The sequence below is a fragment of the Narcine bancroftii genome, chromosome 8, assembly GCF_036971445.1.
Source record: "Narcine bancroftii isolate sNarBan1 chromosome 8, sNarBan1.hap1, whole genome shotgun sequence".
NCBI lineage: Eukaryota > Metazoa > Chordata > Chondrichthyes > Torpediniformes > Narcinidae > Narcine > Narcine bancroftii.
Window position 1 is genome coordinate 158,836,172 of NC_091476.1, and position 17,264 is coordinate 158,853,435.

At 40.6% G+C, this 17,264-nt stretch overlaps 1 protein-coding gene across 2 annotated transcripts in view; it reads right to left on the reverse strand.

Moving 5' to 3' along the window:
- Positions 1-277: 277 nt before the first annotated feature.
- The window catches only part of LOC138741474 (hippocalcin-like protein 1), a 127,005-nt gene continuing 110,018 nt past the window's right edge, over positions 278-17,264 (reverse strand). For both annotated transcript variants that reach the window (XM_069895647.1, XM_069895646.1), the window contains exons 4-5: positions 5,013-5,118; positions 278-1,945 (exon numbers count right to left, since the gene is read on the reverse strand). In XM_069895647.1, the coding sequence (XP_069751748.1) occupies positions 1,848-1,945; positions 5,013-5,118 (204 nt within the window). In that variant the 3' untranslated portion in view covers positions 278-1,847. The remainder of the gene's footprint in view (positions 1,946-5,012; positions 5,119-17,264) is intronic.

Sequence of the window (17,264 nt, forward strand, 5' to 3'; positions counted from 1 at the left end):
TCTGACAGGAGAGTGAATGAAGCTATACTGATTATTCTCTTCATAGTTTTCAGACCAGCTTTAACCGTGAAATTTTGACATCTGATCATGTGAATGAAATAGCAAATTTAAGAATCATATTGGCATTGCAAAAGCTCAAACTCACAATCTTCCCATTTCTACAATGTGCAAAACTGGTTTGGACGCAGCAATGACTGTCAAATTCAGATGGAGTTCAACTTTATGCTACCAGTTTCACTGGACACCATTTCTCATTAAAGGAAAAAATGGCATTCAATTCTTGCTTTAAAACAATGATGTTTTAATTTAGAATAGTTTTTGAAGATGAATTACAACACTGTTAAAAATACATTTACTTTTGAATACAATTTCCTTTATGTCATGATCAAACATGCACTGCCAGTGGCTTCTGCTTCATTTCTGAAACACACAAAACACCCCTCTGGAGCAAATTCAGTATATTAATTACACAAATTAAGTGGACTGCTATTCAAGTTATTTTAATGTAGTAAATCAGTAATAATATCAGGCAAGTAGATCTTACATCTGGCCCATTTGTTCACAGTATTCTCTTGTACATTTTAACAGCCATGAATTGTGTTGGTCTCAGGACTTGGCCAACACGTTTGATAGATGCAAGATATACTATGTAAATCTGGTGCATGAATCAAATTCACATGATCTCTGCATTTGGGAGCACTTGGGCATAATCACAAATGATCATTTACTGCTCAAATCTAAAATGTTGAAGACTTACCTCTTCTGTCAAAGTGAGATCTATTATTATTTTATGGTACTACAGAACTCTTTCTTGTCTGTTGTGTTTTGATAGGACAATTTTTGCGAATTGGGGTAGGACCTTCATTTGCCCACTCCCATCAACCGTTTTCTCTTCTTCCCAGTCTGTGGTGAAATGGAGTCATGGAGATGGACCACATTTTTGGTTTGAAACGAGCTGAATGAAGAAATGGATGATTTTTCCATCATTTCGGTAGCAGCCCATTGTCATTTCTGTTAAATGAAAGGCCACTTGGTCTATCTGATCAAACTTCGCTTTGGGAATGTACGACATTTCCGAAGCTTAGAAGGAGGAATACATTCAATTTGATAACTCAGTGGTGCTCGACGAGAACAGGCTTTGTCTCCAAAACCAAAATTGTGGTCAGGGTGCATTTTGTATATCTGCCAACAGCTCCACTGTGTATGCGAGGACAATTTAAATATTTTACCTCTCTGCTTGAACCTCACTTTGCAAATATATTTGTCTTCCTGCTTTCTCAGCATAAACTATACATCCCACAGTGATCTGAGGCTCACTGGGTGAATTTGCAAGTTAAATAATCTATTATCTTAATTTGCTGAGCAATATAGATAATTCTGGGAACTAGGTGTTGGTTTGTACAACAACAAGAGCAATAATTAGAGCAGCTACAATGTACATGAAGCATGTTTGCAAGCTCCCATATGTGGCACCTTTACATCAGTGATGTCAATTTTATGTTCAGGTTATGAGCCAGAGATAGACACGTGCATTATTCTGAACCGTTGTGGAGACCCTGGCACATAATGCCCCGTGGCCCAATAAGTGTTGCATGCCTGTTTATTTATTTACTTATTTTAAAGTGTCCATTGCACAGAAAACACAAAACGAAAGTAACAACATGGTGACTACAAGCTCTCTGAAGATAGCGTGGGTAGACTAAACTGCCCATGTTTGTCAATCACCCTCTTATGACAGGAAGATCAATTCATGATGAGATGGAGGTCAGACAAAGGGTTGGCAATCCAGCTGGAATGAAAGCTTGCTTCTTTATTTCAGGTGATCTGTGCGATACCATCATGTCCCATTAGAACTGAGATGCACTGCTTGGGTCACACTGTAGTAACCGTACAATGGAGGGATCACTCTTGGCACCTTTAATAAATTCTTCAAGGGACAATTTACCTGGAAGAAACACAAATAGGAAAATGATGTATTAACAAGCAAACTGTTCTGAAAATAAACTGGTTATTTTCCACAAAAGATGATCCACATATGGAATATTTCACACGAGGAGGTAAACAAATATATTTAATATAATTTTTTGTATTTATGCTTGTCAGACTGAAGGTGACTGAGGAATTGAACAAGGAGTGACGTTGAGGAGGCTACTTTGTCAAATTATAGCAAAGCATGTGGTAAAATTTACCAAGGAATGCCATTTAAGCAAAAAGTACACATTGATTCATGTAAATGTCTGATTATAGTGTGGACGTTTTTCATTTTCCTCCTGACATCCACCAATTGATGTTCACAATAAAGAAAAGCTTTTTTCCCAAAGATAAATTCTTCAGTCATCTGAAACTCACCTCTTCTGTATGCCCACATAGGAATGAGGCCAAAATCCATAAGTTATGTTGGAACCATGCAAGCGCTGAAGAGCTGGCTCTGAATGGGCAACTAAAGTGGCATCGTCTGCAAAGAGTAGTTCACAGACAAGTTTCTCTTGTGTCTTGGTGTGAGCTTGCAGGCGCCTCAGATTGAAGAGACTGCCATCCGTGCGGTACCGGATGTAAACAGCGTCTTCATTGTTGAGGTCTTTCATGGCTTGGTTCAGCATCATGCTGAAGAAGATTGAAAAGAGGGTTGGTGCGAGAACGCAGCCTTGCTTCACGCCATTGTTAATGGAGAAGGATTCAGAGAGCTCATTGCTGTATCTGACCTGAGCCAGCTTTTCAGCGCTTGACGTCCTGTTTTGCGGAAACTGCCAAAATGTTTGGCCTGGAAGTCAGCCTGAAGAAAACTGAGGTCCTCATTCAGCCAGCTCCCCACCAAGACTACCAGCCCCCCCACATCTCCATTGGGCACACAAAACTCAAAACGGTCAACCAGTTTACCTATCTCGGCTGCACCATTTCATCAAATGCAAGGATCGACAACGAGATAGACGACAGACTCGCCAAGGCAAATAGCGCCTTTGGAAGACTACACAAGAGTCTGGAAAACAACCAACTGAAAAACCTCACAAAGATAAGCGTATACAGAGCCGTTGTCATACACACACTCCTGTTTGGCTCCGAATCATGGGTCCTCTACCGGCATCACCTATGGCTCCTAGAACGCTTCCACCAGCGTTGTCTCCGCTCCATCCTCAACATTCATTGGAGTGACTTCATCCCTAACATCGAAGTACTCGAGATGACAGAGGCCGACAGCATCGAATCCACGCTGTTGAAGATCCAACTGCGCTGGGTAGGTCACGTCTCCAGAATGGAGGACTATCGCCTTCCCAAGATCGTGTTATATGGCGAACTCTCCACTGACCATCGTGTCAGAGGTGCACCAAAGAAGAGGTACAAGGACTGCCTAAAGAAATCTCTTGGTGCCTGCCACATTGACCACTGCCAGTGGGCTGATATCGCCTCAAACTGTGCATCTTGGTGCCTCACAGTTCGGCGGGCAGCAACCTCCTTTGGAGAAGACCGCAGAGCCCACCTCACTGACAAAAGACAAAGGAGGAAAAACCCAACCAACAAATTTTCCCCTGCAACCACTGCAACCGTGTCTGCCTATCCCGCATCGGACTTGTCAGCCACAAATGAGCCTGCAGCTGACGTGGACATTACCCCTCCATAAACCTTCATCTGCGAAGCCAAGCCAAAGAAAGAAAGAATTGCCTCATCTACATATGGGTATAGCAACATCAACAAACCTTGGCTAACACTATTCGGGCCTGATTTGGTGACAAATGTGCCTTGCTGATCAGGCAGAATTAATGTATAGCAGATAGGATTTAAATCACCTTTCCTTGTGGATTTGACAGAATCTTTTTCGGTGGGAAACTTAAAAAACACTTCAGGAAATTATTTGTATATACATTTGTCACGAATAAGTTTGAAATGTTAGAAATAAAACAAGTTTGTAAATTAGAAAGGAATCCAGGACAAAGAAAGATGGGCAATCAAACTTTTACTGGGTTTGAAATTACTTAAAGCACACAAGTTGATCCGTTTACCATGAATTCTTTTGGGGATATTTTAAGTAATTTGTTAACAGGTAAACAGGTAAAAATTTGTTGGTTGGGATTGGGGTTGGGTGTCTTTTGGCTGGTAAGTTTGTACAGAAGCTTAAAGCAAGTGGACCAAGAGGAAAAATGTAAGCAATATTGACTGGGTGAACCCAACATGAAGAGAGCTGCAAAACTAGAAAGTAATGCCCAAGTATGAAAGTGTAAAGCTCAGGCATTATGATAAAACTGAACCCAACTCCAGCCTTTCCCACGGACAGTCCATGCTCAACCCATGCCCTGGAAGTTAACTTTTGACATTCAATGATTCAATATACAGTGCTGGTTGGATAGACAGGCTGCAATCTAAAATTCTCTGGAGGTACTGCTGTGCTGAGGTGTAATTATCATTCAAAATCCTTGAAGAGAAGAAACAACCTTTTTCACATCATGCATTTCCTTGAAACATGGAATGAAAATATTTTAACCTATGAAGTCCATAATAAATCACAGAGTCATCCCAATTTTCATACCACCATTCACTTTCCACTTCCCCATATTCTCTCACTCATCTACACATTCAGGAGTAATTTGCAGTGGACAACTAACCTCCCAACCTGCATGTATTTAGAATGTAGGTACAAAATAAAACATCCGGGGAGAACTCGCATGGTCACAGGAGGAATATGCCAACTCTGCTCAGAGAGCACCAATGGTTGGACTTGGCCTTAGGTCTCCACAGCTGTTGGGTGGGGGGGGGGGGCACTTCTACCAGCTACAACACTGTGATTTTGTGTTTCCGCCTCTCATTGGCCTTTACATTTTATTTCTTCTTACTCCACTTGCTTAAAGATTTTAACCATTTTATGGAATAAAGCATTACTTTTTATTGAACTAACTCAGAGACGTGAGGGCATAAACTTGGGACAACACCACATGCCCTTCATGGCCTGCAGTAGGACTTCTAGTGAAAGAGTAATTAAGGGAATGAGAGTACAAATTGTGGAATGAGAGAAGAGCCATTACCATCGTTATTTGTATCCATCTGTCGGAAGATTTTATCTGTTCGTTTCTCTGGTGTTGCTTCATCATCTGGCATCTTCATCACAGTGGATACCATCTTGTAGATGGCCTGTTGGAATAAAACCACCAATAAATGAGTCAATATTCATTGCTGAGCAGATAGCCAATAGTTTTCATCACAGAGCTTTACATTTGCAGATTAATAGAAGAATAATGCAAAAGCAAAATTGCTTATATTATTGGAAGTTGGAATTAAAAGCAAGAAAATTCTGAACATATTCACATCTGACAGCTTTCCTGGAGATAGAAAGGGGGAAAGACAGATCAATGACCTTTTATTAGCATGGTAAGGACAGAGATCCTATGCTGTATGAGGAAGAGAAAGAGGTGGCCGGAATTGGGGTTTTTAGGGGAAGGGAAGGTCAACGTAACAAAACTGAAGATTTGTGATAGGTGGGAATGACAAAGGGATGTTGATCCAAGGTATAAGAGGCGATTCTTGATTAGCCAGGGCATTAAATGCCTAATGGGGAGAAGGACAGGCAGTGGGCTGAGTGGGCAAATGGATCATCTCATCATGAAATGGCGATGGCCCAAATAGCCTATTTCTGCTCTGGTCTTATGGTCTTGTATGTGGTAATTTAGAAATAAAATATTGGTATAGAGGCAAAGTTTGGTCTCTGCTCATTGAAATGAGAAAAAAACTAACAGGGAAATCATATTACCAAATCATCAACATATTCTTTTCAATGTTACCAGAATATTTCCTTATAAAGTTCTAAACGATGTTGGAGATGCAATCCTGACTGACCAAAACATGGTCATTTGAAGAGGTGGTGTGCAATTTTACTGAGTTTGTTCAAGCAGATTGAGTTTTGAACTTGAACTGGGCATTCTTTTTCAAAAAACGCAGGAATTGAGATTTTATTAATTGGAGACATAGTTGAATTTGTTTTACAAGAACCACAAAAACTGGTTTTATCTTTGGTCCTTCAGAGTACTACACAGAAGTTCCAAATGCACAGATGTGTGATGAATACAGTCAATCCAGTTGGCACAAAGATCCAAACAGAAGCAGGGAGTTCGGTCCTGGGATAGCTTTAAGGTATTGGTGCATCTCTTGAGATGTCAATGCAAATTTAATATTGCAACCATAAATTTTGTGCCATTCATCTGCAGAATTATCTGCTATTATCAACTTTGCAAATCCTGATTGTAACTTTACTATTCCCAGGCAGAAGATGGAGTACTGGGTTATTCACACTTCAATGAAATAGGGAGACACGTGATTGAGAATGCATTATGATACAACAATTCTTCACACTAATATATTTATTTTCACAACTTGGAATATTATAAAAAAAGACAAAGTCCCACCATTAAAATTTTGTTTCAGGTGGTACGGTTAGAGCAACGTTATTACAGCGCCAGCAACATGAGTTCTAATCCAGTGCTATGCATGAGGAGTTTGTACGTTCTCCCTGCGTTTCCTTTGGTTTCCTCATCCTTCAAAACATTTTGGGCTTGCAGATTAATTGGTGCATTTGGACAGCATGGGCTCATGTTACCACACTGCATGTTAAAAAAAAATTGCTGTCGAAGTATAATTAGGCCAGGTATATGAGCAACCAAAAATGACAATAAATAAAATTCTAATAATCTACACCTTTGGGACTTTAGTGTTGTCAAACACTTGAGAAGATCTAAATACACTTTAATTTCACATATTTTCCAGCAGGTTTAGAGGGGGCAGGAAATACATAGGTGGTCTGGAGGCCGTCTCCAGCTGCAAACCAATCTCAATCCTGAACCCTAATGTTTCAGACCCTGACTCCAATTACGCATGGAACTTCACACAAGCAAGAGCAAAGGTTCAAACTTCCTGTCGATAACCCTTCATCGCTCTAATGAATAGATCTCCACCAGAAAGTTTACTGCTTTTCTTTGCACAGATGGTGACTGACCTACTGGATGTTTCCAGCATTTTCCAGTCTTTATTTCATATTGTCAACATCTGCAATTTTTGTTTGGATATACATGAAATAAGCATGTTCAACTCATGGACATCATTCCATTTTCTTTAATAATTCACCATCCTCAACTCCTAGGGTGTGGAGTAGGGCCATTGTGAAGGAGAGACAATGGAAAGATACGCTTTTGACAGGTGGAGCACAAGGAGTGTAGTGGGGTTTGTTTTCATCTGAAGTGTGTGCAGTAAAGGGTGGGGGAGGTGGGGGGGGCAATGAGAGATGATAAATCCTGGGTCCTGAGGTGGAAGTGGGCCCCAGTAACCCAAAGCAAAGAGGGAAAGGTGAGTTATCAGTGAGAAATGCCATGCCAATCCCCACTGAAGTTGCCCTGGTAGAATCCTCATGTTGTTGAGACCTGCTTTTGAATGACTGGTCTACGTGATCCAGTGAGCCTACACATGTAAAAGTTATTGAAGTAGAAAGAAATTGACAAACTTGGCCAAGTCCATCATAATGATTTTATTGTCATATACATTGTACAATGCAAAATGCATCAAAGTTCTTATTTGCTCCAGCTGAACACTTAAAAAAGAACTTCAAAGCAACTAAAAACTACTTCATCAAAAAGGGAAAATAAATACAAAAAGATAATAAATATTCACAATTATCAGTGAGAAAAATTGCGACAATATTGCAGGGAATGCTTTTGTTGGGTCAGGGCAGTCCCTGATGGGAGGTTCAAGAGCCTGCTAGCTTTTAGAATGAAACTGCTTTTGAGTCTGGAGGTAATGGTCTTCAGGCTTCTGTAGGGCACTGACCTCCCATCCATTGAAGACACCCACATGAATAGATGGGTCAAGGTGGCAGTCAACATCATAAAGGATCCTCAGCACGCTGGTCACCACTTCTTCTCGCTGCTACCTTAAGGAAAAAGGTACTGAAGCCTGAAGTCCACTACTTCGAGGTTCGCGAACAGCTTTTTCTGCCTCCTCGTATGTTCTGGTAATTTATACTATATTTGGTGTATCCATTAATTGCCCCAAGAATGTCAGTGCATGTGTACATTGTACTTGTGTATATGACAAACTTTTGTATCAAAATGTGAGCTCATCACTGACCTACTCTGACAATCAGGCTCTATGTTTTAGTGTTTCGATATGCACGTAGTCCTGGAACTAAATTTGGTGATGACGACATTCAATGCTCACGTTTTGCTTGAATTACTTCTGTGCTGTGCTCAAAGGCAGTGTACTCAGGTGGAACATTTCTTGCACAGCTTTTAGTAGTGTGCTGCAGAAAATATCAACATTTACCATCAGAGGGCACTTTAGATACAGTTAACATGCATCACGTCACCATTCATTTTCTCAATGCACAAAATGACTTACATCACTTAATTACTCCCAATATGAAATCCATGGGATGGACTGCCAAATTATAGTTTCACAACAACATCACAGCAACCATTCCTGGCAAGCAAATCCAAGATCAAATCTATCAATTTTTTGTTCAGGAGAAATTGTTGATTTTGTCAGCCACATACAGAAAACACACAATACAACAGCACAAGTATTTCTAAAATTCAGTTTAGATATGGATTGACAGCTTTAGTGAATCCAACCAAGGCCAAAAGTTATTAATTAGGCTAAATTCAGTGGTTTTCCAGCAGAGATACGAGTCAAGGTTAAAGTGCTCACTGCTGCCTGGTTTATTATTACCAATGAAAGCAGAGAATCTTTCAACAACAGTTAAAAGAGTATTCTTCGAGATCTTTCCACAACAGTATGGGAAATTATAGTCACGCAAATTATCTCCAGTCTGACGAGACATTAGCCCAAGATCCCGTGGGCTGGGAAAGAAATTTTCCAGCGTTTCTGCTGCCAACCAATCATTCCTGCTTCGAGATGCTGGCCTGTCATCGGACTGAGCTATGAACCTCGCTCTTCTGCCAGTGATTTGCCTACTGGCATCAGTCACACTTCAGCCAATAAAGAGGGCCACCTGGAGAAGAGTTTTTCATCCACTCCTCTTGCACCCAGATCACAACAGGCAATGCTGTCAGAACACTGAGTAGGAATGGAAGAAAAATTGTTGTATGATCAGAGAAATACTGTTTGCCATTCTAAGGACAGTAAAATTCCAATAAAGCACAATAATTTTGAAATCTTGCCTTCAGCTTTCAGCTCACTCAGTGCTGATCCCCAGCTTCATTCAACACAGAGAGGTCTTGGTTTGTCTGCTCTCCAAATACAATATGCCCTTTTTATTTGCTCTCCCTGGTTTCTGCACCTCCTTTAACACACTGGGGCTCAGGTTTCCAAGCTCCCTTTATCTCACTGGAGCCTGTGTTCACATGTATCCTTTGGCATACACAGAGGCTCCAATTCCTGTGCCATCTTGAATCCATCAGTCCTACAGTTTCACCGGGAGTCCATTTCCCTTCAAGATGACTGGATTTTATAGAACATTATAGCACAGGAGCACACCATTTAGAACAACTGTCTGCACCAAACATGATGTCCGATTAAATTAAGATTCTGATACACTAGTATCAAACTAGAAGCCTCTTAAATGCTACTGTTGGATTCGGTACTACTACCCACAGCCTCTGTTAGATCATTCAAACCACTAGAACATTACAGCACAGAAACAGGCCCTTCAGGCCTTCTAGTCTTCGAAATTCTTCTTAAATGTTAAAATTGAGCCTGCATTTACCACTTCAGCTGGCAGCTTGTTCCACACTCCCATCACTCTCGGTGTGAAGAAGTTCCTCTTATACTTTTCACCTTTCACCCCTAAACCTTAACCCTTTCATCCTCACTTCTTGATTATAAAGAATGAGAAAGAGCCTACAGCATTCCTGGAAGGAGAACACTGTCTACAACGTCAATTCTCTCTCACAGTGACCATGTTGCTTACAACCAGATACAAAAATAACATTTAAGAACAGAAAGAATAACAAAACCTTGGTGAGATCACAGCTGCAGTTTAAAAAAAAAATCACTGTACCCAAAAAGAAATAGACTTGGTTTGGATGTTGGCCTGCTGAAGATCAAGTGGAATGGGGTTGCACCATCTGCACAGTGTTCATGGGAATAAAGTGGGAGGTTAGTCAAGGTTCAAATGCCAGGTATTGATGGTGAAGTAGTGAACTGGATTCCGCAATGGCTGGACAGGAGAAGCCAGAAAGAAGTGGTGGATGGTGACTTCTCAGACTGGAGGCCTGTGACTAGCGGTGTGCCTCAGGGATCAGTACTGGGAACATTGATGTTTGTCATCAAATCAATGATCTGAATGATAATGTTGTAAATTGGATCAGCAAGTTTGGAGATGGCACTCAATTGGAGCTGTTGTGGACAGCAAAGAAGGTTTTCAAAGTTTATAGAGGGATCTGGACCAGCTGGAAAAATGGACTAAAAAAAAAATGGCAGATGGAATTTAATGCAGACAAGTATGAGATGTTGCATTTTGGAAGGACGAACCAAGAAAGGTAAATGGTAGGGGACTGAGGAGTGCGGTAGAACAGAGGAATCTGGGAATACAGATACATAATTCCCTGAAAGTGGCATCACAGGTGGATAGGGTTGTAAAGAGAGCTTTTTAGCATATTGGCCTTCATAAATCAAAGAATTGAGTATGGGAGTTGGGAAATTATGGTTGAGATGTTTCTTTTATTTTCATAAAGAAACTTGGGTTCTTTTATAACAACTATACTCCTAGCTGCAATAACCCATCTCTGAATCCTTTTAGTGATCAGGATTATCACTAGCCCTCCATCATTACATCCCCTTTCTTGAGATGTTTAATGTAACATTTCATCCTCACATTTCAATTTAAAGTTCAACACAAACATAAACACAACATCAGCAGCATAAACTTTAAGGGTGCAGTTCTTTTTTCCTTTAGAAATTCAGTCTGTCAGGTGCTTTGATAATGTGTGTATTTTCTTAATACAGGTGCTTGTGTCAGTTCTGCTGGTCCACTACCGGAGATGTTTCCCTCAGTTGCTGTGCAGGCTGGATTTTCTGTATTTAGCTGTTCTTGCAGTGTCTTGTGTTTTCAGCAGGCTCTTTTGAATCTTCCTCAGTATTTAACCATTCTCTGTTCTGACAGTGTAGGATCTTGGATTTACTTCCTCCAGAACAATAGCCTTTATTTCCCCCCCCACCCCTCAAAGTGTTGGAATCTCTGAGTTTCACTGTGTCATGTTGTGCCAGTGGCCCTAAGCTTCTTGCTGACTTGTCATAGTTCACTTTTTGCCTCAGTTGCAGCTGTTTTTGCTTCCACTTGACACCTTCTAGGAAACCACCACTAAAAGAAACTTGCCATTCACAAATTATTTTTAAAAATATTCTTCCCTCAATTTTAATGTATGTCCTCCAGGATGTGACATTTTTTTTTACTGGGAAATATTCTATCTATCCTATTACTGCCTCTTATATTATAAACTTATGTCCCCATTTCTCATACCCTCCAATCCAGACAACATCCTGGTAAATCTGTACCCAATCCAAAGCTATCACATCCTTCCGGTAATGATGCAACCAGAACTGCACACATATTTTACTCTCCTATTGCTTTGAATCTAACAATCAAGGATTTTAAAAGTGCACTGGAGCATTCTTTCTTTCTTTGGCTTGGCTTCGTGGATGAAGATTTATGGAGGGGTATGTCCACATCTGCTGCAGGCTCGTGCTCGTTGGTGACTGACAAGGCAGATGCGGGACAGGCAGGCACGGTTGCAGCAGTTGCAAGGGAAAATTGGTGGGTTGGGGTTGGGTGTTGGGTTTTTCCTCCTTTGTCTTTTGTCAGTGAGGTGGGCTCTGCGGTCTTCTTCAAAGGAGGTTGCAGCCCGCCGAACTGTGAGGCATCAAGATGCACGGTTGGAGGCGATATCAGCCCACTGGCAGTGGTCAATGTGGCAGGCACCAAGAGATTTCTTTAAGCATTCCTTGTACCTCTTCTTTGGTGCACCTCTGTCTCAGTGGCCAGTGGAGAGCTCGCCATATAACACGATCTTGGGAAGGCTTTGGTCCTTCATTCTGGAGACGTGACCCACCCAGCGCAGTTGGGTCTTCAGCAGCGTGGATTCGATGCTTGCGGACTCTGCCAGCTCGAGTACTTCGATGTTGGTGATGAAGTCATTCCAATGAATGTTGAGGATGGAGCGGAGACAGCACTGATGGAAGCGTTCTAGGAGCCGTAAGTGATGCAAATAAAGGACCCATGATTCAGAGCCGAACAGGAGCGTGGGTATGACAACGGCTCTGTACACGCTGATCTTTGTGTGTTTCTTCAGGTGGTTGTTTTTCCAGACTCTTTTGTGTAGTCTTCCAAAGACGCTATTTGCCTTGACGAGTCTGTTGTCTATCTCTTTGTCGATCCTTGCATTCGATGAAATGGTGCAGCCGAGTTAGGTAAACTGGTTGACTGTTTTGAGTTCGGTGGAGATGTGGGGGGGCTGGTAGTCATGGTGGGGAGCTGGCTGATGGAGGACCTCCGTTTTCTTCAGGCTGACTTCCAGGCCAAACATTTTGGCAGTTTTCGCAAAACAGGATGTCATGCGCTGGAGAGCTGGCTCTGAATGGACAACTAAAGCAGCATCATCTGCAAAGAGTAGTTCATGGACAAGTTGCTCTTGTGTCTTGGTGTGAGCTTGCAGGCACCTCAGATTGAAGAGACTGCCATCCGTGCGGTACCGGATGTAAACAGCGTCTTCATTGTTGAGGTCTTTCATGGCTTGTTTCAGCATCATGCTGAAGAAGATAGTAAAGAGGGTTGGTGCAAGGATGCAGCCTTGCTTCACACCGTTGTCAATGGAGAAGGGTTCGGAGAGCTCATTGCTGTATCTGACCCGACCTTGTTGGTTTTCGTGCAGTTGGATAACCACGATGAGGAACTTGGGGGGGCATCCGAGGCGCTCTAGTATTTGCCAAAGCCCTTTCCTGCTCACGGTGTCAAAGGCTTTGGTGAGGTCAACAAAGATGATGTAGAGTCCTTTGTTTTGTTCTCTGCACTTTTCTTGGAGCTGTCTGAGGGCAAAGACCATGTCAGTAGTTCCTCTGTCTGCGTGAAAGCCACACTGTGATTCTGGGAGGACATTTTCTGCGACACTAGGTATTAGTCTATTAAGCAGAATCCTAGCGAAGATTTTGCCTGCAATGGAGAGCAGAGTGATTCTCCTGTAGTTTGAGCAGTCTGATTTCTTGCCTTTGTTTTTGTACAGGGTGATGATGATGGCATCAGGAAGGTCCTGAGGCAGCTTTCCTTGGACCCAGCAGAGAATGAAAAACTCATGCAGTTTGGTATGCAGAGCATTAATAACATCTGATAATCTGGAAAAATGTTTAACAAGGGCCTGAATGCAACAGATCAACAGTTTTACTGGATTTTCATTTAGTTGGTTCAAGTCCGGCCAACAAGGGAGACAAATACACACAGATTCTTCCAGGTTGATATGTGGGTTTAAAAATCGCTACGTGAAGATTCCCTTTATTAACTAAAGTACAGAATATCAGTGCAGGGAGGGTTTGTTAAAACCATACCATGAGTTATAATTGCACAAGGAAAAATAAGCAAATATTATAGTTAGCAGGCTGAGAAAACAAAGATTGAATAGGCAGGAATTAATTTTCCTTGAAACAGAAAGCTCAAGGAAGATTTAATTGAGATTAATAAAATTAGGAAGAGTTTAAAGTAAATTGGAAGGATGTATTCCTTCTTGTATGCATCAACAATTATTGTTTTTGGGGTCCTAGATGCCAAGTAATTTGTAAAATGATTAGATTTAAAAAAAAATCTACCATAGGATAATCAAGTGATTAATTCAAAAATCTGGTGGGGAAGGGAATGACACATGTGTCATTCAGCTGAAGAGAGGTGATAAACAGGGATGTGGACCTGTTCACACAGACCAGATGTATCTTTATCAACTGGGTGGAGTTGATAGACAGATTGGCTTCCTCTCCAGTTTTGCAAACTTTATATTGCTTGGATGTCAAATGAGTCTCCATAGAAACAGGCAACTAGTAACAAAAGGGATATCTATGTTCACTGCAATATGAAATTAATAACTGAGCTACAAGATCATCATTATCTTCTGACCCAGAAGAATCTGTTGGGATATAAAAGGTCAACATGCTTACCTGTTCCTGCACGAAACTGATGCTATTCAATTTCAAACTGAATGCTAGCACTGGGAAGACACTAAAGACTCCAGATGCTGGATTACTGAGCTAAAAATAAATTGCTGAAGTATCTTTAATCATAATAATGTCCAAGCTTCCAACCTACCAAGCATACATTATTAGTTGAATAGAACCTTGACAGATGCTATTATAAAGTTGTTCACAACCCCAAGAACAATGGGCATGCACCACTGGGAGATGGGTCAGGGTAACATATATATATTTATATATATATACCCACACACACATATATATATATATATATATATACACACAGTTCTTTGATGCATCTAAAAATGGGTGCTTATCAGCTTGCCTTCAGTTTTCCAGCAATGGAAAGTGTAATTAATGGACCATTTAAAATTTCCTCAACATTAAGGTCTAAAAATACCGTAATTACATTGGACAATAAATTTTTTCAGAAGGCTTGCTTCCTGAAAAAAAAGAGGGTTATGATAGACAACTTCAAACTGAACGCAAAGCTAACTTTTATTGAATTCATTTCATTTAATCACATAATGATGCTGACACATTGGAATGGTTCTGCTGACCTAAAGATGTTTTGCTGCTGATCTTCATTTGTACTCAGCATCTGATGCCTCTCATGTCAGTGTCCAACAATTGTTGGCCACCAAGCATCGATTTCAGTTGCCCGGATACCGCTTTTCCATGGTCGCAATGTCCTGGTGAAAACTTTCACCATGTTCATCACTGACTGCACCAAGATCGGCAAGGAAGAGGTCAAAGTGTGAATGCAGAAACTGAATTTTCAACGACATGTTGCACTTCATGGTTTTCTATGCTTAAGTAGACATAAATATGACAGGAAAAAAAAATCACAAAACTAGGTTATATCTTTGAAAAAATGGTACATGATATGAACATTTTAAGGTGATTTTTGTGGTTAGCAACCCAAAATACACCCTATAGTGTTCAGGAAGCAACATTTTTCTTTTTCCAGTGTTACTAATATTATTTTGCCTATATTTCATTTGCTCAATTATCACATAGCTGGACCTGATATTTGACATAGTATACCATCCAAAATAGTTCTTCATTTATACCAGTTTTGCTTATCTGAAAATCTAGCCAGCAGTCTACTCAGTGTTGAACACCATTTCTGAGACGGGAATTTAATCCACAACACTGATTCTTAGTGCAATCGCCTTGGATTAAGGAATCTAGTTGGGAACAATAGCAGGCCTGTCAGACCCTGTCTGTTTCTTCATTCAATCAGATCATGATTAAACTGCATTTCAAACCAGCTAAGATGGCCTTCAATAACTAGATGAAAAATATCTCATTTCTAAAAGGTACTCCACCTCATGGACAATTCAATAATTCTTGATTTCCACAGCCCTTTGTATGAGGGATCTACTGACACTATCCTTGCATTTCCGAGATGCAATTTTAAGATGCAAGTTCCCTCTTCTCCAGAAGAAATTATTTCTCTTTACCGATTCAATCATCACCATTTTACAACATTAAAACAAAAACCACACAAATCCCTCAGCATTCATCATGGTAGAAGCAGTTTTTAAAATGCTTTTCGAACGAAGTAGAGGGAAAGGTGCTGAATATGAATGGTCGGTTTGTTCCTACAACCTGCTCTTGCCCAGCATCCAAACAAGTGAATGATCAACACCACATTTTCAGCTACTACAGCACAGTATCTCAATGGTGGATAAGCCCAGCAGGCCTTTGCTAATGCCATTTCAAGTGGATACAAATGATTTTGATCACAGAAGTACAAATCCTCCCAAGTCATTACAGCCAGATGAGTCCCCATTCAATCCTTGCAGAAATCCGAATGAGCCAGAATTTTCTCTATATAAATTCCATTAGGCAGATTCCCAATCCCAGCATAATGCTTTAGTGTAGCAACAGTAATTTATTCCCATTTTACCAAATCCTTTCAATCATTGCAGAATTATCAGAAGTGGCCGAGCAAAACTAAAAATCTTCCTGAAGTACAGCAAAGAGCCTTGTGACGAACTGTATGCAAAGTTTTAAGAGATAGAAAATCTGAAGAGTCCTCATGCACAGACTGAATCTGCATTAACGGCCCCTAAATATTTTGAACCACATTCGAAGTGAGAAAAGTCAGGCCTAAAGTAAAAAGCAAAAAACACAATGCTGGTGAAACTTAGCGGGTCAAACAGTGTCATTTACATAGCAAAGATAGGTTACATAAGCAACATTCTGGGCTTGAGCAAAATGTAGGCAGGTGCTGAGCTTCTCCAGCATTGTTTTTACTTATTGCCCAGAGTGTAGTTGGCATATACTTGAAGCAGGGAATTTAAAGATGCTACAACATTTGGTGGAAGAAGGAAGTGATACCAAAATCGGGCGTCTGCCCACATTTTGCTCATACCTTGAAGAATGGTTTCAGCTTGAAACTCTGGTGATGTATCTTTGCTATATTAAACACAATGTTTGACCTGCTGAGTTTCTGCAGCATTGTATTTTTACTTCAATCATGGTGTCTGCAGAACTTTGTGTTTTTACTCCTGAAGTAGTAAGAGGCATCTTTAGTGTCAGGAGAACCACCAAGTGCTTTTATTTTGTGTTGCAAATTCAACAATGGACAGGGGATTTGACCCTTTCAATTTAGAAACAATGCAAGTGAGGACAGCTTCCTGTAAAATATGGGGAAAATGCTGTCAAATTAACATTTAATCATGTGCATCCATAAAAATCATGACGCCACTAATTTCTTACCATGCTAATAATAAAATCAGCTGTGAGTATTATGAGAGTGGTATTTCCTATCAAACATTTGAAATGTACAAATGACTTAATTCAATTGCCTCAAAGCTGGAAAATAATAACTGAAAGGTTAAAACTTTCTGGTATTCTGCAGTCCAAACCAACTCTTTTCGAAAAGGATAACAAGGCCAGGCATGCACATGTGTGGAGGTTTGCTTTTCAACTCCCTTTGATCAGGTCCAGGGTGGTGCTCTATTCCTCATCAAATGTACCAGAAGGAATGGTGGACTCTGACACTTTAGTTTACCAGTACTCCTTTATTTACACAATTACTTGGTTTGTATACCCTGCCGTAACCTGACTTAACCAATCAAAAGACAGTCTTCTCC